The following is a 22,279-nucleotide window of genomic DNA, read 5'->3' on the forward strand; positions in this document are numbered from 1 at the left end:
GACAATTACAAGACAACAAAAAGCAAAGATGTCCGGATGGTCTCGGACACTAAGTCACAAAAAGCATAACTTGTGAACAAAGGAATGACCCTTGAACCAATACACTTGTTGCATATTCATAATCCTTCATGGTTATGCATACATTCTATTTAAAACAAGAAACTCTGTTGTATGTCAACTATTCTTTTAATCCCCATGGTGTCTTTGAGTCTGAGCAAGGCCTGAAGAAATTAGTTTTTTCTGATAAGAAGCCACAAATTCCTCTCCTTTGGAAGATTTAGGTGTTCCTCGAAGCAAGTATCTCATTGCTAAAAAATAAACTCCTCCTACATACATAGTCTCTATTTTAACATTATGTTGGAACTTAAAATTATATTTAACACGCTACTTAAGAGAATTAATACAGCAACACGTTCTAACATTACACATATAATATTCATTGTAATATTTGTGAAAAGTCAATCATAAAATATGCATTTTTCACATCGGGGAAAGACACCAAGCATGTCACCACCAACAATCAGGACACGGTGGAGTGACGGGGCGGGATGCCTAAATTTCCTTTTTCTTTTCTAAATTCCCCTTTTTCTTTTCTAAATTCCCCTTATTTTCTCTCCATTTATTTCCAGCATCATTATTTTGCACTGAGGTACCTGTGCTGCCATGCCCCTGTGTGAAAAATGCATATTTTATGATTGGCTTTTGGCAAATATTACAATGAATGCTATATGTGTAACGTTAGAAAGTTATGTTGTATTAATTCTTTTAAGTAGTGTGTTAAATATATTTTCGGGTTACAACATAATGTTAAAATAGAAACTCTGCGATATAAGATTTGTGACAAGCTCAAGCAAAGAAATGAGATAATCAAGAAACTCTTCACACAGAGATGTCAGCAAAGGGGGCCCATAAAAAGTTACAGCCTCCTTATCAGAAAAGACAAACATTCTTCCACCTTCTCTCCGTCTTTTTGGTACCAACAAGATTAAAAAGAAGTTGACAAAACCCAGAAAAGTTCCTAATTTGCAAAGAATTTATGCATCATGTGTGAATATACGAATATGCAAATAGCCATTACTTTTAAGGTTATTCCTTTGTTCACAAGATACGCTCTTAGTGACTTAGTGTCCAAGAGCATCCAGACATCCGTAATTCTTTGCTTTTTATTGTCTTGTAATTGTCCTAACTCTAAATCTTATTACTCTAATTGTATTACTATTTTTATAACCATTTTATTATTACTAAACTTTGAAAATTTTAGAAACTAAGTGATTGGCATTTTTCACACCCCCTCAAGGGGACCTGCTGTGATATCAATGGGGCAAATGGTGGGTGCTGGGGAGCAATGAATCCCAGAGATATTAAGGTGGGATGTAATATATGATTTAGAATAAATTCATGCTCAGGACTAAAATACAGTATCCTGTTTAATGGAACCGAGTGATGGGAAAGAGCAACATACACAAGATGAATTCCAGTCTCAAAATATGGTTATTCTGAAGGATTATTCTGTCTAGAAGATATGCTTTGGACGATAAGATAAATATTCATTTCCAGAAAACGATGTTTGAGGGGGTTACCATCTAACAGGATTTCAGCAATCAGAGTATTCTGGGAAAACCTCTGTTTAGAGGCACCACAAGAAAAGAACGTGCATGAAAATGTGAAAAAGGACAAAAGGAAATAGGAGGACCCCTCCCTGTTTTATAGAAACAGTATTAAAAAACCCTGTGAAATCAGTACCCTGTGAACTGGTCCGGACCCAGTTCACCCAGCACCCATCGCCTGGCTCGGTGCTGATTTGCTTGTGGCTTTACTTTGATTAAATTTAATAAATTTATTTCATTATTAAATCCTAGCATTCATTTATGGGAAAAGCCCTCCAAGGTCCCTCCAGGACCTTCAAGTCCAAGCTGTGACTGATCCCACCCTGTCCCCAGCCCAGAGCACTGAGTGCCACATCCAGCCTTTCCTTGGCCACCTCCAGGGATGGGCACTCCAAACCTCCCTGGGCAGCCAAACAAAATTCCCCCCCTGTTGGAAATTGTTAGAGATGCCCATTATATGATTGGCTTTTCGCAAATATTAAAATGAATACCGTCTGTGTAATGTTGGGAAGTTATGCTGAATTAATCTCTTTTAAGTAGTGTGGTAAATATAGTTTTTAGGGCATAGCATAATATTAAAATAGAAACTATGTGATGTAAGATACTTTTTGTAACTATCTTGAGGAATGGATAAGATAAAGAAGAAATTATTTGCATGCAGATAACAGCAACAAGACACCAAAATCCAGAGAATTATTGCCCATGTATGGGGACTGTTCAGACTTCTTCCAGATTTCTAGGAGCCAAGAAATTGGTTTACAAGATGAAGGGGGGGCAGAAACTAAGCAGAAGACATCCTTTGTTAGAAAAAATTAAATTTGAATCATGTATAAGACATATGAATATGCAACAGGCTATTGCTTTTAAGGGGTAATCCTTTGTTAGCAAGGTGTGCTTTTGTGGCTTAGTGCCCAAGAGCATCCGGACATCCGTAATTCTTTGCTTTTTATTGTCCTGTATTGTCCTAACTCCGATTGTCCAAATTCTTACTGCTCTAATTTTTACTACTCTTTTTATAACTATTTTATTACCATTAAACTTTTAACATTTAAAACAAGCAATTGGCGTTTTTCACGGAAATGACGCAACTTTCCTAATTAGTTTTTAATTAATTGTGATAATTACTTGTAAGCAGTGCCGACTTTTAGCTGGCACAAGTTAAAACTTCTTTACAGACTCTTACTTCCATTTTGATCATTAAATCACTGAAACCTTGAGTTTGTTAAAGCTGACCCTGACAAGTTTCAATAAAGCCAAAGGGAACTGAAGATTGGACATCTGAGATCTCAAATTTATGGTCCTTTAAGGACAGTAAGAAGAAGATACAGAGGAGATTGAGGCCTGAAAAGGATGATAAAAGAACTAAGGAATGTGGCCCAACTTAGCATGAAGAGTAAGAAATCAATGGCCAATAGTGGACAGAATGCTAATCAATAAAAAGCATTATTAGAACCCGTGAACCTGATTTCTTTGTTAAAGATGTGTAGATAAATGAAAACATTTTGTATTGCCGTGGAGGCTGGAGCTCTGTCAGCCACACACAGACCCTGGCTGAGTTTAAACAAAGCGACGCCTGCCTCGCCAACACCACAAAAACAGTGGTAGAGACAACTTTGGAGGATTTTGGCAACTCCCCCACCCCTGTGAGCGCTCTCTCTCTTTCCCTCCCAGTTATTCCCGATGGAATTATTAATGAATAATTAATTATTCATTATTAGGTTATTTAATCCCCCAGCTTTTTCCTCACAGCAAATTCATTTATTAAGGGAATCGCAAGCAACACACACTTGGGGCGAAGGTGGGGGGAGAAGAAGGAGGAAGAGGAGGAAGCAGATGAAGAGGAGGAAGAGGAGGAAGAGGAGGAAGAGGAGGAAGCAGATGAAGAGGAGGAAGAGGAGGAAGAGGAAGAAGAGAAGGAAGAGGATGAAGAGGATGAAGAGGATGAAGAGGAGGAAGAGGATGAAGAGGATGAAGAGGATGAAGAGGAGGAAGAGGAGGCCCAGCTATGGCGTGAAGTGCCACCACTGGAAGGCGAAGGGCCGGCGCTGGACGCAGGTGCCGCAGCGCACCTCGCCCAGGCTGCCGTGGTAGGAGGCCACGTCCTCCAGGAAGCGGCAGCACAGCCCCAGCGGCTCCAGCAGCGCGCGGATCCGGCGCTCCAGGCAGCACTCGCCGCCCGCCACCGGGCCGAACGGCTTGGGGATGCCCAGGTCCTTGGCCAGCACCATCATGGTGACCTGCGGGGTGACACCAGGGGACAGTGGCATCAGAATGGGGGTGCCCAAGGGCTTGGGGATGCCCAGGTTGATCATGGTGACCTGCAGGATGACACCAGAGGGCATTGGCATCAGAATGGGGGTGCCCAAGGCCTTGGGGATGATCAGATTGATCATGGTGACCTTCAGGATGACACCAGAGGACAATGGCATCAGAATGGGGGTGCCCAAGGGCTTGGGGATGCCCAGGTTGATCATGGTGACCTTCAGGATGACACCAGGGGGCATTGGCATCAGAATGGGGGTGCCCAAGGGCTTGGGGATGCCCAGGTCCTTGGCCAGCACCATCATGGTGACCTGCAGGGTGAAAGCGGTGTCAGAATGGGGGTGCCCAAGGGCTTGGGGATGCCCAGGTTGATCATGGTGACCTTCAGGATGACACCAGAGGACAGTGGCATCAGAATGGGGGTGCCCAAGGGCTTGGGGATGCCCAAATCGATCATCGTGACCAGAGGGGTGACACTAATGGGGACATTGGCATCAGAATGTCAAGGGCTTGGGGATGGATGCCCAGGTCCCTGGCCAGCACCATCATGGTGACCTGCAGGGTGACACCAGGGGACATTGGCATTAGAATGTCAAGGGTTTGGGGATGCCCAGGTTGATCATGGTGACCTGTGGGGTGACACTGAAGGGGACATTGGCATCAGAATGGGGGTGCCCAAGGGCTTGGGGATGCCCAGGTCCTTGGCCAGCACCATCATGGTGACCTGCAGGGTGAAAGCGGTGTCAGAATGGGGGTGCCCAAGGGCTTGGGGATGCCCAGGTTGATCATGGTGACCTGCAGGATGACACCAGGGGACAATGGCATCAGAATGGGGGTGCCCAAGGGCTTGGGGATGCCAAGGTTGATCATGGTGACCTGTGGGGTGACACTGAAGGGGACAGTGGCATCAGAATGGGGGTGCCCAAGGGCTTGGGGATGCCAAGGTTGATCATGGTGACCTGCAGGATGACACCAGGGGACAGTGGCATCAGAATGGGTTGCCCAAGGGTTTGGGGATGCCCAGATTGATCATGGTGACCAGAGGGGTGACACCAGGGGACAGTGGCATCAGAATGGGTGACACTGAAGGGCTTAGGGATGCCCAGGTCCCTGGCCAGGATGATTGTGGTGACCTGTGGGTGACACCAGTAGTGTTGGGATGGATGAAGCCAAAGAACTGACACTCATCACCTTCCTACACCCTCCTCAGCACCTCTTTTTGCAGCTGCCCTCCCTCGGGATTCCGGATCCAACAGAATTCCCCGTTTTTTATCATTAAAACACTCCTCACCCCTTGCAATTTCACCTCTTTTTTTTTTTTAAAAACCCCACTGCAAGCACCACAAAGCCACCAAAACTGTGTTAGGCTTGTGTTTATCCACGCCTGCCTGGATATATTTCCTTTTGCTAGGCAGCTGGGTTAATTTTTTGGGAAAACTTTGGGGCAAACATGCCTCTCACCTCGCAATTTCACTGCTTTGAAATGGTTTTGCCTCAAAACCCCAAAGCCACCGAGATGCGTTAGACTTGTGTTGATTTTTCCAGGAAAACTTTGGGGACTCATCCTGGCTGACTGAGCTGTTTTTTTGGGGAGGACCCAAGGGTAGGAACCCCCCTAGGGTGGGAAACCCGCTCTTACCGTGTTGGGGAAGTAGGGAACAGCTTTTCCCTGCTTGTCCAGCTTGAAGAGGGCCGGCAGGTCGATGATGTCCTCCTCCAGCAAGCCCAGCTCCTTCTTGAGGATATCCCTGTTCCAGTCGATGCAGCGCTGCGGGGGACGGAGCAGAGCAGAGAGGGGCCCAAATCCCACCGCTCCCTGCGGGGTTTGTGCCACGCCGGGGTGGTCCCTGTGGTGGGGGGTGTGACCCGAGTGTGGGCATTACCTGCACGTACTGGTTCTGCTGCGCCAGGACGTCGTTGGAGAGCACCTTGTTAATGGTGACGCGCTTGGTGTCTGTCCCCGAGTACCCTAAACACGTGAAACGCCCTCAAAATGAAGCAACGCTGGCAGGAGACTGGCTTGAGGTGGGGTATAGAGGTGGAGAAAGCCCAAAAAGCCCCCCAAAAAAGCCCCAAATTCCAATTTGCTGAGCCTGGGGTGAAAGCTTGGGAAGCTGAGGGAAGGAAATGTCTGGCTGTTGGAAAAGTTCTGTCATCCATCTTCCTGCCCAGGGGAATCCGGTGGATTTCTCCAGAGTGTCCCCCTCCATGGGGTCACCCCTGGTCTGGGGACAGCCAGAGGAACCCTTGGAGATACGGAGACCTTCTCCCAACCTTGCCACAGATCAAAACCGCAATGAAAGGGAAAAAAACCTGGTTCTAATCTGGACCCGAGAGCTGCCAATTGTCCTGCTCCATGCTGGAGCTCCATATCCTTGGAGATACGGAGACCTTCTCCCAATGGTACCACAGATCAAAACCACAATGAAAGGGAAAAAACCCGGTTCTAATCTGGACAGGAGAGTTGCCACTTGTTCTGCTCCATGCTGGAGCTCCATATCCTTGAAGATACAAACTCCCAACCCTGCCATGGATCAAAACTACCATGAAAGGGAAAAAACTGGTTCTAATCTGGACCCGAGAGCTGCCAATTGTCCTGTTCCGTACTGGAGCTCCATATCCTTGGAGATACGGAGACCTTCTCCCAACCCTGCCATGGATCAAAACCACAATGAAAGGAAAAAAACCCGGTTCTAATCTGGACAGGAGAGCTGCCAATTGTCCTGCTCCATGCTGGAGCTCCATATCCTTGGAGATACGGAGACCTTCTCCCAACCCTGCCATGGATCAAAACTGCAATGAAAGGGAAAAAGCCCGGTTCTAATCTGAACAGGAGAGCTGCCAGTTGTCCTGTTCCGTACTGGAGCTCCATATCCTTGGAGATACGGAGACCTCCTCCCAACTGTACCACAGATCAAAAACGCAATGAAAGGGAAAAAAACCTGGTTCTAATCTGGACAGGAGAGCTGCCAATTGTCCTGCTCCATGCTGGAGCTCCATATCCTTGGAGATACGGAGACCTTCTCCCAACTGTACCACAGATCAAAAACGCAATGAAAGGGAAAAAAACCCGGTTCTAATCTGGACAGGAGAGCTGCCAGTTGTTCTGCTCCATGCTGGAGCTCCATATCCTTGGAGATACGGAGACCTTCTCCCAACCTTGCCACAGATCAAAACCACAATGAAAGGGAAAAAACCCGGTTCTAATCTGGACAGGAGAGCTGCCAGTTGTCCTGTTCCGTACTGGAGCTCCATATCCTTGAAGATACAGAGACAAACTCCCAACCTTGCCACAGATCAAAACTACAATGAAAGGGAAAAAACTGGTTCTAATCTGGACCCGAGAGCTGCCAATTGTCCTGTTCCGTACTGGAGCTCCATATCCTTGGAGATACGGAGACCTTCTCCCAACCTTGCCACAGATCAAAACCACAATGAAAGGGAAACTTGCTGCTAATCTGGGGGGACAGGAGAGCTGCCAGTTGTCCTGCTCCGTGCTGGAGCTCCGCTGGCATTTCCAGAGGCTCCATCCCTGGCAGCAAACATCCCCTCCACGCAGAGGCCCTTATCCCTCCCATCCCACTCGCTTTCCCGAAATAGGGCCGGAGGAGGCCGGGGGCGGCGCGCAGGCATCCCGCTGAAGGACACCCAGCGGGGAAACGTCCCCGCGCGGCCCCGGCTGTGCCACCGAGCGCTGTCCCCTTGCCTTTGAACATGGTGGCTTCTCCCTGGCCCTCCTTCTGCTTCTCGCGGAAGAGCCGGTAGCAGGCGGCCGGGCTGGCCAGCAGCATCCGGAATCGCTGCGGGAACACGGCCGGCTCAGCTGCAGCCCCGCCGAGCCCCAGGGACTCACTTCTGCAAAAACCCGAGCTGAAACGCTTAAAATCGGGTCTTTGCTGCTGTCTAGTGCTTCGTTTAACCTGTGGAGGGTTTGTGGGTCTAAATATTCATTTTTTGAGCCATCCAGGTCAAGGCTTGGTTTCCTCAAGGGAAAAATTTATGTGAGAAGCAGCCAAAGCCTTGATAGAGTGAAGAGAAATGATCTGAGAACATGTAGGCATAAATATGCCTTTCTTTTTGAGCCATCCTGGTCAAGGTTTGGTTTCCCTGAGGGAAAAATCCATGTCAGAAGCAGGGAAAACCATGACAGAGGGAAGAGAAATGATCTGAAAACATGTGGGCATAAATAATTCCTTTTGTTTTTTTGAACCATCCTGGTCAAGGCTCGGTTTCCCTGAGGGAAAAATCCATGTCAGAACCAGGAAAAGAAATGCTCTGCAAACCTCTGGGAGATGCTGAGTCGCTGCAAAGCCCCGGGAATCTTAAATCTGGAATTTCTTGGATACCTTCACAGGCACTTTTCCCCTTCTATTTGCGTTTATTAATAGCTCAGAAAATCCCTTTTTTTTTTGCGCTCAGATCCCTCATTTTGGGGTGGGGAATGAAACCCAAGCAAACGCTGTCTGGGAGTGCCAAAGGAACGAGCTCCAGGGTTTTCCCAGCGGGATCGGCGTCCCGGAGGAGGAACTGTGGGGCAACACGAGGGGTCTGGGGGTACCTTTTTGTCAGAGGAGGGGACAAAGGTGACAAACTCGTTGACGTTGCCCATGGCCAGCCAGTCGGAGTAGAGCTCCACAGGGGCCTGGACGCGCTGGGCGTAGAGGAAATCCCGCACCAGCCTGGTCATCCTGCGGCCCGCGGACCTGGGGGAGAATTCCCATCAGCATCTGCCTGGACACTCGGACTGGGGGGATATTCCCATCAACATCTGCCTGGACACTCGGACTGGGGGGATATTCCCATCAAAATCTGCCTGGACATTTGGACTGGGGGGATATTCCCATCAACATCTGCCTGGACATTTGGACTGGGGGAAAATTCCCATCAACATCTGCCTGGACATTTGGACTGGGGGAAAATTCCCATCAACATCTGCCTGGACATTTGGACTGGGGGAAAATTCCCATCAACATCTGCCTGGACATTTGGACTGGGGGAAAATTCCCATCAACATCTGCCTGGAGACTCAGATTGGGGGAAAATTCCCATCAGCATCTGCCTGGACATTGGGACTGGGGGAAAATTCCCATCAGCATCTGCCTGGACATTTGGACTGGGGGGATATTCCCATCAACATCTGCCTGGACACTCAGACTGGGGGGATATTCCCATCAACATCTGCCTGGACACTCGGACTGGGGGGATATTCCCATCAACATCTGCCTGGACACCTCGGACTGGGGGGATATTCCCATCAACATCTGCCTGGACCCTCAGATATAAATTGCCTCTGAGGTAGAGGAGCTGAGGTGGAGGAGCTGCTCAGGCAGTGTCCGATTGACCGAATTGCCCCGATTTTGGTGGTATTTCAGGGCGTTTTCTGAGGCTCTGCTCCCAAATCCATGTTTTTCCCAAATCCGTGTTCTCCCCCCTCTTACGCAGGGAAGCTGCTGCCGATGAGGATCCTTCCCAAGGGATACTCCTTGCCAGCCACGGACACGGGCGGGCTGACCTCCACGTTCCCGAAGGAGTCCAGGCTGGCCGTGGCCTCGAAGAGGGGCTCCTTGTGCACGTAGCCAAAATCGGGGCCCTGGGAAAGAGGAAATGCCCTGAGCCCCCACTGCTGCCGTGGTGTTGTCCTCCTGCAGGGTGGGCGAGGACAGCGACGGCGAGGGGACAGGAAAGGGGACAGGAAAGGGGCAGGAGAAAGGTCTCGGGGTCATGGAGGTGCAGGAATAATCAGGACAACCTGGGAGCAGAGTCCAGACCTGGAGCTGGGACCAGATCTCCTCTCATCCCACAGCCAAGGTTCCTGTCCACGCTAAGCCAAGGTTTAAATGCCCACATTAAGCAGGACCAGATCTCCTCTGCTCTCCCCAGCCACGGTTTAAATATCCACATTAAGCAGGACCAGATCTCCTCTCATCTCACAGCCAAAGTTTAAATGCCCACATTAAGCAGGACCAGATCTCCTCTCATCCCCCAGCCACGGTTTAAATATCCACATTAAGCAGGGCCAGATCTCCTCTGTTCTCCCCAGCCACAGTTTAAGTGCCCACATTAAGCCAAGGTTTAAATATCTACATTAAGCTGGACCAGATCTCCTCTGCTCTCCCCAGCCACGGTTTAAATATCCACATTAAGCAGGACCAGATCTCCTCTGCTCTCCCCAGCCACGTTTAAGTGTCCATATTAAGCCAAGCAGGACCAGATCTCTTCTCATCCCACAGCCAAGGTTTAAATATCCACATTAAGCCATGATTTAAATGTCCACATTAAACAGGGCCAGAACTCCCCGTTATCCCACAGCCAAGGTTTAAGTATCCACATTAAGCCAAGGTTTAAATGCCCACAATAAGCAGGACCAGATCTCCTCTCATCCCACAGCCAAGGTTTAAATATCCACATTAAGCCAAGGTTTAAATGCCCACAATAAGCAGGACCAGATCTCCTCTCATCCCACAGCCAAGGTTTAAGTATCCACATTAAGACAAGGTTTAAGTATCCACATTAAGACAAGGTTTAAGTATCCACATTAAGACAAGGTTTAAGTACCCACATTAAGACAAGGTTTAAGTACCCACGTTAAGACAAGGTTTAAGTGTCCACATTAAGCAGGACCAGATCTCCCCTGCTCTCCCCAGCCAAGGTTTAAGTGTCCACATTAAGCTAATTAGACAGCCCTGAGCCAAGTTCCTGGTTGGCTCTGGGAACTCCAGCCCCTGAGGGTGACTCTGCCCTGGGCTAAGAGCCATCCCAAGGGCTGCACGGCACTTAAATCCTGCTTAAGGCCTGATTTCCAGAATTTACCATATCTGGGATTGGAGGAGCTGTGTGTGCAGGGGTAATTAGCGCTCGGCTCTGTGCGCCATAGCCCGAGGAAGCGTTAAAAACAGGGCAAAACCGGCAGGGATGGGACCAAATTCCCACTTTCCCTGCTCTCTGGTTGGAGCTGACGCAGGCCCGGAGCGCACAGCATCCCCTGGGATGAGATCAGGTGTCCGAGAGGTTTGAGTTAAATCCCAGTCGCTTATCAGGGCTGGGTTTCCATGGGGACAACCCAAATACACAGGTCGGGAAGTGAGCAGGGAGACCTGGGCGTGCTTCCACCCAGAAATTCCCTTTTTAAACTGAGGCTGCTTGGAGATGCTGGGGAAGAGGGAGCACAGCTTTTCCTGAGGTTCCCCGTGCGTTTTTGGGGTGCATTTCTGGGGGATGGCCGGGATCAGATCCTTTTTTCTCTGGGTGCTGAGGGAGGGCCTGAGCACCAACCACCTGCTCCTGAGTAATTTCAGTTTAATAAAACCACGGAGCCCGCCTGGTTTCAACTGTCAGGGCTCTGGTTCATCCCAGGTTTGCGGGCCACATCCAAGTCCTATCAGTTCCACACTGATTTTGAGGGGATAATTCCTTCCCGTCTCCTTTTTCCCTGGCATGGGCTTCCAGGGGCTCAGGGCTTGACCCGTGCCCGGGGTGTCGGGCTAAGTATTCCTAGCTGGAAAATGAGATTGGAAAGGTCGGGCTGGGGATTAGGACTGGCTTCAAAGCAGAAATTGGAGGATAATGCGTTAGCAGCTCCCAGGGCTGAGATTGTTGCCCTAAATACGCGGCCGAGCAATTCCTAAAGAGGGCAGATCCGCACAGCCGCCCGGCGGATTCGCTGGATGAATCCGGGACTGGATGTTCCCACGCCAGGCATGAGAAATGATGGATTTCAGCCCTCCCAAAGCCCCCAGCCTTCCCCAAAGGGACAAAAGCTGGGATTTGTCCTCGTCTCCCATTCCTGCCGGGGCTGGCGCTGCTCCAGTGCCCGGCTGGGAGCTGAGGACAGCGACTCCGTGGCTGCCTGGGGTGTCCTGCCCTTCTCCAATGGGGGAATTTCCAAGGAATCACCCAATCCAGCTTTTTCCCATGCTGGGTTTTCCCAAAACACCCCATCTCAGGCTTGCCCCGGCCCTTTTCCTTGGCCAAGGGGCCCTTAGGGATGTTCCAGGTGCTGGCTGCATCCCGCTCTGATCCTCTGCTGCTTCCCTTCCCTCTCCCACTTGGAAACTGCCGGATATTCCCAGGCAAAGAGGAGGAAAGGAGAAAGCAGCCTCCCATCCTGGGATGCTGGAGGGGCAGAAATCCCATCCCAGAGCTCGGCTGGAGCCTTTCACTCCCGGGGACGCCAGCTCCTCCTTTCCCCCTGGTCTGAGGGCTCCCGGCGGGCTGGGGTTGGGTGAGGCTGGATGAGGGATGAGGGGGTGAGGATGGAGCTGGGTGGGAGGGAATCTCCATGCGGAGCTGCTCTGCTCTCATCTCCCACCAATAATTCCATGCACGGAGCCGAGGGCAAGGAGGATTTGGGAAATGGGGAGGTGGGCTGGGCGTGACTCGGAAGCTTCTCTCACCAGCAGCTCCTTGACGGGGAGTTGCTCCATCCCTCTCTCCCGAGGGGAGTCCAGCACCACCGGGAAGCTCTTGTGGGGAGCCTGGGTGTAGCCGAGCTCGATCTCATCCTGAGGAAGGGAGGAAATCCCACCTGGGGCACCGGCAGGGAAGGGTTTTCCCAGTTTTTGGAGCCCCCCTACCTGCATCCAGCGGTCCCCGCGGTTGATGTAGCCGAAGCAAACCTTCAGCTTGCAGCCGGCCTTGGCCACCAGGCTCTGGATCTCCTTGGTGAACAGGTAGTTGTCCTTCATGCTGGAGGAAAGGAAGGAGAGGATGGAAAGGATGGAAATTCCCTGTTCCCAGCCCAGCCCCAGCGCTGGGGAAGCACCACCTGTACCTGCACACCAAGAGGTTCACCGGGGCCAGGGTGTTGGGCGTCATGATCCACGGTGCCACCCGGAACACCACGGTGTCGGTGAAGATCGGCGAGTGGGGGATGCCCTGAGGGAGCCAAGCAGAAATCAGGGACGTTCCCCCACCACTGCCCCCAAACACCTTCCCCGGAGACCATTTTTGGGATCAGGTCATGGGATCGCTCTCCGCTCTGGCACCATCCCGATCTGCTGGGTGCAGCCTCCCATCTCCCCGTTCCCGGGAGTTCCTGGAATTCCCGGGCGTTCCTGACCTCGGCCAGCGGCTCCAGGAGGCTGACGTGGATGGACACCAGCCCGGAGAAGGTCTCATCGGGGAATCGCAGCCCCTCCACGAAGAAGTGGAGCTCGGCGGCCCCGCCGGGGTAGGGCACGGCGTGGAAGAGCTTCCTGCGGCCCAGCACCCGCACGTAGCGCTGCCCGAAGAACGGATCTGCCGGGAACGGGAAACCGGGAGAGCCGCGTTTATCAGGATTCCCGCCCGTTTCCTCGGGATTCCCGCCCGTTTCCTCGGGATTCCCCTGTTTCCTCAGGATTCCCGCCTGTTTCCGCGGGATTCCCACATGTTTCCTCAGGATTCCCGCCTGTTTCCTCAGGATTCCCGCCCGTTTCCTCGGGATTCCCGCCCGTTTCCGTGGGATTCCCGCCCGTTTCCTCGGGATTCCCGCCTGTTTCCTCGGGATTCCCGCCTGTTTCCGCGGGATTCCTGCCCGTTTCCTCGGAATTCCTGCCTGTTTCCTCGGGATTCCCGCCTGTTTCCTCGGAATTCCTGCCTGTTTCCTCGGAATTCCTGCCCGTTTCCTCGGGATTCCCGCATGTTTCCTCAGGATTCCCGTCTGCTTCTTCGGGATTCCTGCCCGTTTCCTCAGGATTCCCCTGTTTCCTCAGGATTCCCCTGTTTCCTCGGGATTCCCGCCTGTTTCCTCGGGATTCCTGCCTGATTCATTGTCAGAGTCCAGAGCATCCCTTTGGCTGCCCCAAATGACTCAAGACCCTGGCTAAGAACCCAAGAACCTTCATAACAAATTGTTTTGTTGAGGGAATCTGTTTGACATTTTCTAATAGTTGTTTCCTCAGGATTCCTGCCTCTTTCCTTGGGATTCCCACTTCTTTCCTTGGGATATTCTCGCCCGTTTCCTCAGGATTCCTGCCTCTTTCCTTGGGATTCCCACCTCTTTCCTCATGATTTTCTCGCCTGTTTCCTCGGGATTCCTCCATCTTTCTTCGGGATTCCCACCTGTTTCCTCGGGATTCCCGCCCATTTCCGCGGGATTCCCGCCTGTTTCCTCAGGATTCCCCTGTTTCCTCGGGATTCCCGCCCGTTTCCGCGGGATTCCCACCCGTTTCCTCGGGATTCCCGCCTGTTTCCTTGGGATTCCTGCCTCTTTCCTTGGGATTCCCACCTCTTTCCTCATGATTTTCTCGCCTGTTTCCTCGGGATTCCTCCATCTTTCTTCGGGATCCCCACCTGTTTCCTCGGGATTCCCGCCCGTTTCCACGGGATTCCCACCTGTTTCCTCGGGATTCCCGCCCGTTTCCGCGGGATTCCCGCCCGTTTCCGCGGGATTCCCGCCCGTTTCCGCGGGATTCCCGCCCGTTTCCTCGGGATTCCCGCCTGTTTCCTCAGGATTCCCCTGTTTCCTCGGGATTCCCGCCTGTTTCCTTGGGATTCCCGCCTGTTTCCTCTGGCAGGGCGCTCCCCTGCTCCCGCCGTGCTGGGTTTCCATGGGGATAACCCAAATACACAGGTCAAAAAGTGAGCAGGGAAACTGGGCGTGCTTCCTCGCAAAAATTCCCTTTTTAAACCAAAGCTGTTTGGAGATGCTGGGGGAGAGGGGGCACAGATTTTCCTGAGGCTCCCCGTGCGTTTTTGGGGTGCATTTCTGGGGGATGGCCGGGATCAGATCCCCCAGATCTTCGAGGAGATCCAGCTGTGACAGTCACCTTGAAGCAGGAGTTGAGGGGCTTGGAATTTTGTCATGGACACGAGGGATGAGGGAAAATGTCTCAGCCTTTCCTCGGCTGGAGCAGCCTTGGGAAGTGTTTTCATGGAATTTCTGCTCCTCCACACGAGGACAATGTCCCGAGCTCCCCCTGCACGGTGGAACAAACCCGAGCTCCTCCACGGCACATTCCTGGCTGGGTGAGGGATTTCATTCCCAGAAAATAAATCCTGGTGCCACAGTGAGGAATGAGGAGGGGGTGTGCTCTGGAGTGTGCTGCCAGCACGGAGAAAGAAGGAGTGACCCGTGGTTTAACACCCCAGCCCTGCTGGCAGCTGCAATTATTCCATTTTCTGAAAACATCCCAATTTTTCTCTCTATTTATCCTTATTTTTAACAGAAATTATTCCATTTTCTGAAAAACCATCCCAATTCATCTCTTTACCCCCTCTTTGTTTAACCTGCCAGGAGTAAGAAACACCGGGGAAGCAGGAACCAGAAAGACAAATAATTTAAAAACAGAGGGAAAAAGAAAGAAAAGCAAACCACAAGAAGTTTGCAGCAGTGGGCTCTGTGTCCCAGCACTTCCTGAGATTTATTCTCCCTCTTTTTACCCCAAAACAGAGCCAGCAGCTGGAGCTGCCTGGGCAGGGATAGCCTCACATCCCTGGGCTCTCCTGGAGCCGGGAGACGGAGCTGAACTCACCCAGCGGGAGGAAAATGAGCCAAAAACATTCACCATTCTCTTGGTGAAACCATTCTCTGTCACCATTTTCACTTCCCAGTTCCTGCAGCTGAGGATTTCGGTTCTCAGGAAGTCAAAAAAAATGTTATTTGTATTTAAATCCTCCTTGTCTTAAAACCACTCCGGGCTGCCTCCCCTTTGCTGCGTGGCTTTGTGTTCCTCTCCCTCTGCTTTTCCATCCCCAGAGTTTTCCACAGGATGGAAAAGAAGGAAAAATGGGGGGAAGTGGGGGGGAAAATGGGGTGAAAATGGGGGAAAAATAGGGGGAAATGGGGGGAAATGGGGGGAAATGGGGGGAAATGGGGGGAAATGGGGGGAAATGGGGAGAATGGGGGGAAATAGGGGAAAAATGGGGGGAAATAGGGGGTGAAAATGGGGAGGGAATTGGGGGGAAATGGGGGAAAATGGGGGAAATGGGGGGGAAATGATGGGGAGAAATAGGAGGGAAATGGGGGGGAAATGGGGGGAAAATGGGGGAAAAATGGGGAAGGAGCATTGGGGGCATGTTCTGAGGAGCATGGAGAGGACAACTTCAGAGATGGGAAGGAAAGGGTTTGTGGGGACCTCAAAATCACCAGGGAGGAAGAGGAAGGGGGAGAGGAAGGAGGGGAAAAGGAGGAGGGGACGAGGAGGAAAGGAAGGAAGAGGAAGAGGAGAAAAGAAGAAAAGGAGAAAAGGAGAAGAGGGGAAAAGGAGAAAAGGAGAAAAGGAGAAAAGGAGAAAGGAGAAAAGGAGAAAAGGAGAAAAGGAGAAAAGGAGAAAAGGAGAAAAGGAGAAAAGGAAGATGGGGCAGAAAAGGAAGGGGGAGAGAAGGAAGGGGAAGAGGAGGAAGGGGGAGAGGAAGGGGCAGAGGAGGAAGAGGCAGAGCAGGAGGTGAGGAAGGTCTTACTCTGCACATGGAAGACCCCAACTTTGTCAGCGTCACTGACGGAAACGGAGAGGATGATTTCGTAGCCGCGGGGCAGGCGCTGGGGCCCCTCTGTCCTCAGCACCATCGGAGCCATGTCCAGCAAATCTGGGGGCGAACGAAGCAAATCAGCCCCGAGGCACCCGCTCCTCCCTCGCCACCAGCCCGGGCACCCTGGCAAACCAGAGCTTGGCTGTGACCCCGGTGCCCTTTTCCCATCCCTTCTCCCTGCCCGCCCTGGCACGGCCGGGCGGTGACCGCGGAGCGTCGCGGGGCCCGGCTCCGCGTGGGTTGGGTTTTCCAGGAACGCGCGGGTGGATTCCTGGCTGCCGGCCTTGCGCCTCGCCCCGCGCTCCTCTCACCTGCGTGGAGCATCCCCGGCCCGCGCTGGGCCAGCCCTGGAACCTCAGCCCTTCCCCTGCCTCCGTGGGTTGGCACGGTGTTCATTCCACAGAAATTGCAGCATGGGAAGCTTGCTCAGCAGCTGGTGGGGAGCAGCTGGGTCCTGGGCTGGGTCCTGGGCTGGGTCCTGGGCTGGGTTCTGGGCTGGGTTCTGGGCTGGGTTCTGGGCTGGGTCCTGGGCTGGGTCCCGGGCTGGGTTCTGGGCTGGGTCCTGGGCTGGGTCCCGGGTTGGGTTCTGGACTGGGTTCTGGGCTGGGTCCTGGGCTGGGTCCTGAGCTGGGTTCTGGGCTGGGTCCCGGGTTGGGTTCTGGGCTGGGTCCTGGGCTGGGTTCTGGGCTGGGTCCCGGGCTGGGTTCTGGGCTGGGTCCTGGGCTGGGTCCTGGGCTGGGTCCCGGGCTGGGTTCTGGGCTGGGTTCTGGGCTGGGTTCTGGGCTGGGTCCCGGGCTGGGTTCTGGGCTGGGTCCTGGGTTGGGTCCCGGGCTGGGTCCTGGGCTGGGTCCCGGGCTGGGTCCTGGTCTGGTTCCTCTCAGGGAAGGTCACAGAGAGAGGATGACGGGGATTTTGGGGACAGGGGCTTTGGGGAGCCGTTACCTTCCCTGCTGAACAGCGGCTCGCTGTCGCAGTCGGAGGGCGGGATGAAGGGGAACTCCTTGTCACAGCTGACCAGCAGGATGGCCCCGTGTCCCTCCGGCCCCCAGGCCCAGCTCGCCTAAAGCACCCCTGGCCTTCAGCGGGCTCAGGACTCGCCGAGTGGATTTTCCGCGGGTGGGGGAGGCCGGGTACCTTGTTGGGGCTGTTCTTTTCCACCACTCCATCCCGATCCGCGTCCACGTCCAGAGAGATCCCTGCGGGGACAGAGCCGCCTCACCCCGGGCACGGCGAGGGGGTCGGGTGGCAAACCCCCGGGGCCAGCACCCCTGGGTCTGCCGTGCCCACCCCTGCCCCTGCTCCCGGCACGAGGGGACAGGGAGGGACTCATCGGACTCACCAACGCCAGTGAGGAACACCCCGGCTTGGTTGATGGGCTTCCCTCCCTCGGCGTAAAAGCTGACAGTGACCTGCAAACCCCAAACCCCACGTTGGGGCAGGACATTCCCCTCCGTGGAGGTCCCGTGTGGGATTTTTTAAAGTCAGAGGGTTTGGGGCACATTGCGAGGGGCAGGCCTCAGACACAGCAGGATGGTGATTAAAGCTAAGCAGTAGCTATAAAATTTGTCAGCAAAAAAAAGTATACAAGAAGTAAAAAGCAAGGACAAACACAACAATGGTCTGTGTATTAACGCTTAGGTAGAAGAAATTCCTAAGTTGCAGAAAAGTATGTCTGCTGAGATATTAGGAAAGTCTAAGATAAATAATGGAGCTCTGTGCATGGTATCTTGAGGCTTACAAGCAAGTATTGTATTCAAAATAAGCAAGCATTGTTTTAACCAAAGGTACGTGTGCTTATAGTAATTAGATAGAACTACTGCCAATGAGCTTTTGCTGTGTGTGACTGGTCAAAAAGTTTATAAAGTAAGTTGTAACATTGAGTTCTTAGTCTGTTGCCTAGATGTGAGCTGCTGACATCTTCCCATTGTCATAGCCATATAATGAGACTGATGCTAAAAAATAAACAGCTCAAAACGCGTAGCACAACAATCCCATCCCATTCGTAACTTATCTATAACCCCAAATAACGATAGTCCCACTCCCGGGATCGCGCTCCTGGGATTCCACTCCTCACCTTGTTGTCGTTGACCTCGGAGCTGGCGCGGCTCATGCTGAACCTCAGCACCGTCCCCTCGTCCAGCGGCCACCGCGTGCCGGCGCCGGACACGGCCTCGGGCTCGGCGCGGCCGCGGAGCAGCACGTCCACGCTGACCCCCTCCGTGTGCTTCACGCCGAAGGCCACGGCCCCGGCGGGGGCCGCCCTGCCACAAACACCCGGAATTCTCAGCGAGGCGCAGGGCCAGCGCGGCGTTCCCACCGGGACTCGTGCCACTGCCCCGAGCACGGCCAAGACCGGGCACGCCAGCGTCTCCACGCTGACCGCTGGCACCTTCCTGCCCTGCTCCTGCCTGGGAACTGGAATTACCCCGAGTTTAGGCCCGGCTTAGCCCCGTGAGTGTTTGCAGCCATTGCTGTGGGTAAGGATTTGCAATAATCCCAAAGAACCCGGGCTCGCACTTCCCCGGAGAAATCCCTGTTTATTTTCCAGCACGGTTTATAAACTCCTCAACACACTGTGGCCATCTCCCTGAGAGGGTTTTCCATGGGAAACTCTCATTTTTGGGAGGATTTTATCCAGTCCCAAAGCTGTCAGTGCTGCCCTGCTCCCAGTCCGATGTGCCCTTGCTCTTCCCCTCTCCTGGCTCCTTTTCCCGAAATTCCCTGCCTTTCTAGGTTATTATTTATGGGTTCTTTGCCCCGACACCCGAGACCTTGCGTTGATCAGGTTTCTTGTCCCACCAAACCCGCACCCTTGGCGAGGGGGGAGGAAATCCGAGCGCTCCTTTGCGCCCGCCTGGGTGTTCCTTAAATCCTTCAATTGCTTTTAATTACACATGGAAAAACTGGTTTGGTTTCCTGGTTCCTTGGATCTGGGGATCCCGCTGGGAAGGGATTTGGCCTGGAGAGGTGCCAGGGGAGCTGGAACTGCGCTGCTTGGCTTGAATATCAAGGCTGGGATTTGCAACAGCAGCACCGACCAGAATCCAGCCTGGAATGAGCTTTTCACCTTCTTTTTCCCTTAGGGGGAACGATTATCCCCAAGTTCAGCATTGGGTTTGTTCTAGGGAAGCGGGGCTTGGCGCTGTGGGGATTTCCCACTTTCCCAAGGTTTTGGTCAAGAGATTTTGTGTTCTTCCCTTATTTTGCAGCCCCTCCCCGGGCTCCTGCTCGTCCCTCTGCCCTCCTCACCTCCCCTGGGTCTGCTGAGCCCAGCGGGTCAGAGCTGCTGTGGGCTGGGGTAAATGCAGGGATGTTCAAAGCTTTCCAGGGATTCCTGCAGCTCGGGAGGATTTTGCCCACAAATTGCATCAAAACGGTGTCAAAAGGGCTTTGGGGTTTGGGAAGGCAGAGGGAAAAACGAAGAGTGGGGATTCCCAGAGGGATAAACAGGAGGAAAGGTGAGGAGGAAGGTGAAGGTGGAGGAGGAAAGGAAGTTTGGGGGGGTCTCACTCATCTGTGGACATCAGTGTAGCTGCTCAACAGCTGTGGGGTTTGGAAAAGCAGGAGGAAGGAGGAGCAGGGATTCCCAGAGGGATAAACAGAGGGAAAAACAAGGAGGAAAGGAAATTTTAGGGGTCCCTCTCACCTATGAGCATCAGCATGGATGTGGCTGCCCAGCAGCTGTGGGGTTTGGGAAAACGGGAGGAAAAGTAGGAGCAGGGATTTGTAGGAAGGAAAATGAGGAGCAGGGATTTGCAGGAGGAAAAACGAGGAGCAGGCATTCCCAGAGTGCAAAACAGGGTTGAAAGGTGAGCAGAAAGGTGGAGGAGGAGGAGGAGGAAAGGAGGTTTTGTGGGGTCCCTCTCACCCATGGACACCAGCGTGGACGCGGCTGCGGAGCAGCAGTGGGGTTTGGAAAAGCAGGAGGAGAAATGAGGGAAGGAAAAGCGGGGGGGAAGGTGGAAGAGGAGCAGGAGGAAGGGAAGTTTGGGGGTGCCTCTCACCCGAAGACGTCGGCGCGGACGTGGCCGCCCAGCACGCACAGGGCCTCGATGCGGTTCCCGTGCTGCAGCCGCAGCGTGCGGGGCTCGCCCGGCATCTCCCCGGCCATGGGCACCGGCACCGGCCCCGGGAGCTCCGGGAGCTGCCGAGCCCTCGCGGCCGCTGCTGCTCCTTCCCCCGGCGGGGCTGGCGGGGCTGGGATGGCGATGGGAGAGAGGGGGCGGCTGGGCTGGACCTGTGAGAGCTCGGAACGTGATCCGGGCGAGGGAGGGACAGCGGGGACAGCGGGGACAGCGGGGGACAGGGATGGACAGGGATGGACAGGGAGGGACAGGGAGGGATGGACAGAGATGGACAGGGATGGACAGGGAGGGACAGGGAGGGATGGACAGAGATGGACAGGGTGGGACGGACAGGGATGGACAGGGATGGACAGGGAGGGATGGACAGGGTGGGATGGACAGAGATGGACAGGGTGGGATGGACAGAGATGGACAGGGTGGGATGGACAGAGATGGACAGGGAGGGCTGGACAGGGACGGACAGGGAGAGATGGACAGGGTGGGATGGACAGAGATGGACAGGGTGGGATGGACAGAGATGGACAGGGAGGGCTGGACAGGGACGGACAGGGAGAGATGGACAGGGTGGGATGGACAGGGAGGGATGGACAGGGATGGACAGTGAGGGATGGACAGGGAGGGATGGACAGGGAGAGATGGACAGGGATAGATGGACAGGGATGGACAGGGAGGGCTGGACAGGGACGGACAGGGAGAGATGGACAGGGTGGGATGGACAGGGAGGGATGGACAGAGATGGATGGTGTGGGATGGACAGGGATAGATAGACAGAGATGGACAGGGAGGGCTGGACAGGGAGGGATGGACAGGGATGGATGGTGTGGGATGGACAGGGATAGATGGACAGAGATGGACAGAGATGGGATGGACAGAGATGGCCAGCGAGGGATGGACAGCAAGGGAGGGAGGGCAGCTGGCCCCAGCCCTGGGCAAGGAGCTCCCCCAGCTGTCCCCAGCTCCCGGTCCCTCCTCACCCCCCTGACCCCAGCCTGGCGTCCCTAACGCGGATTTGCAGCGTTTTGGGAGCTGGCAGCATCCCTGGGGTGCGTTTCACTTTCTCCTGCTTTCCAGGGAAAATCCCCGCCTGCCGCCGCTTTCCCAGCCCTGAGGCGAGAGCAGAACTCTCCTTTTTTGTTCCCTGCTTCTTTTCAAAGGGAAGCTGGGGAGCAGTGGCTGCTGAAGGGAGCTCGGAGCTGGTTTTGTCCCCCCGGGCCGCTCCGGAGCGCGTCGGGAGCGGTTCCCGCCCACGCGGGGTTTGCATCGTTTATTAACACCCAGCTAAATATTCATTTTCCAGCCCAAACTGCTGCCCCAGATTCTGGAAGCCACAAGCAATTAGCGAGCACAGCAGAGCTCAGGTGGATGTTCCTTCTTTCCGTCCCTCTCGGGCTTCCCTTTTCCAGCCCCGGCTTCCCTCGGTGCCGATGGAGTCCCTGGGATTTACAGGGATCATCTCCACGCTGCCATTCCCCCATGGAAAAACGGGCAATGGGATGGGATTTAAAGCCCTTCCAGCCCAAATATTTCCGGGATTGTGCTGAGGAATATCCAGGCTAGGAGCTGGGACATTCAGGGAATCAGACCTCAATCCCCTGGAACTAGGAACATTTCCATTGGAATAATTTCCATTGGAATGGAGGGGTGGGAAGGGCTGGGGGATGAATATTCCTGCACTTTTTATGGATCATCCCCCTCCTGGAATCCCCCCATGGAATGAGATGGGAATGTGGTGGGATTTAAAGCCCAAATATTCGGGGATATCCTGGATTGTCCTGGATGAGAATCAGGGCCAGGAGCTGGGACGTTCCGGGCTGGGAAAGCAGGGAATCTGAGTTAATCGGGATGGTTTCCACTGGAATTAGGATCATTTAATTG

The 22,279-nt window shown here is 53.3% G+C and overlaps 1 protein-coding gene across 1 annotated transcript; it reads right to left on the reverse strand.

Moving 5' to 3' along the window:
- Positions 1–3,540: 3,540 nt before the first annotated feature.
- LOC110481004 (protein-arginine deiminase type-2) lies at positions 3,541–20,418 on the reverse strand. Its single transcript, XM_077788195.1, has 16 exons — positions 20,324–20,418; positions 18,394–18,580; positions 17,659–17,728; positions 17,454–17,515; positions 17,262–17,379; positions 16,251–16,376; positions 12,928–13,106; positions 12,640–12,743; positions 12,443–12,554; positions 12,263–12,370; positions 9,308–9,459; positions 8,428–8,572; positions 7,576–7,669; positions 5,753–5,838; positions 5,509–5,637; positions 3,541–3,844 (listed from the first exon to the last, which is right to left on the reverse strand). The coding sequence occupies exons 1-16, from the start codon at positions 20,416–20,418 to the stop codon at positions 3,611–3,613; spliced, it is 2,001 nt and encodes a 666-aa protein (XP_077644321.1). The 3' UTR covers positions 3,541–3,610.
- Positions 20,419–22,279: the final 1,861 nt, after the last annotated feature.

This window comes from Lonchura striata, chromosome 24 (assembly GCF_046129695.1).
Source record: "Lonchura striata isolate bLonStr1 chromosome 24, bLonStr1.mat, whole genome shotgun sequence".
Lineage (NCBI taxonomy): Eukaryota > Metazoa > Chordata > Aves > Passeriformes > Estrildidae > Lonchura > Lonchura striata.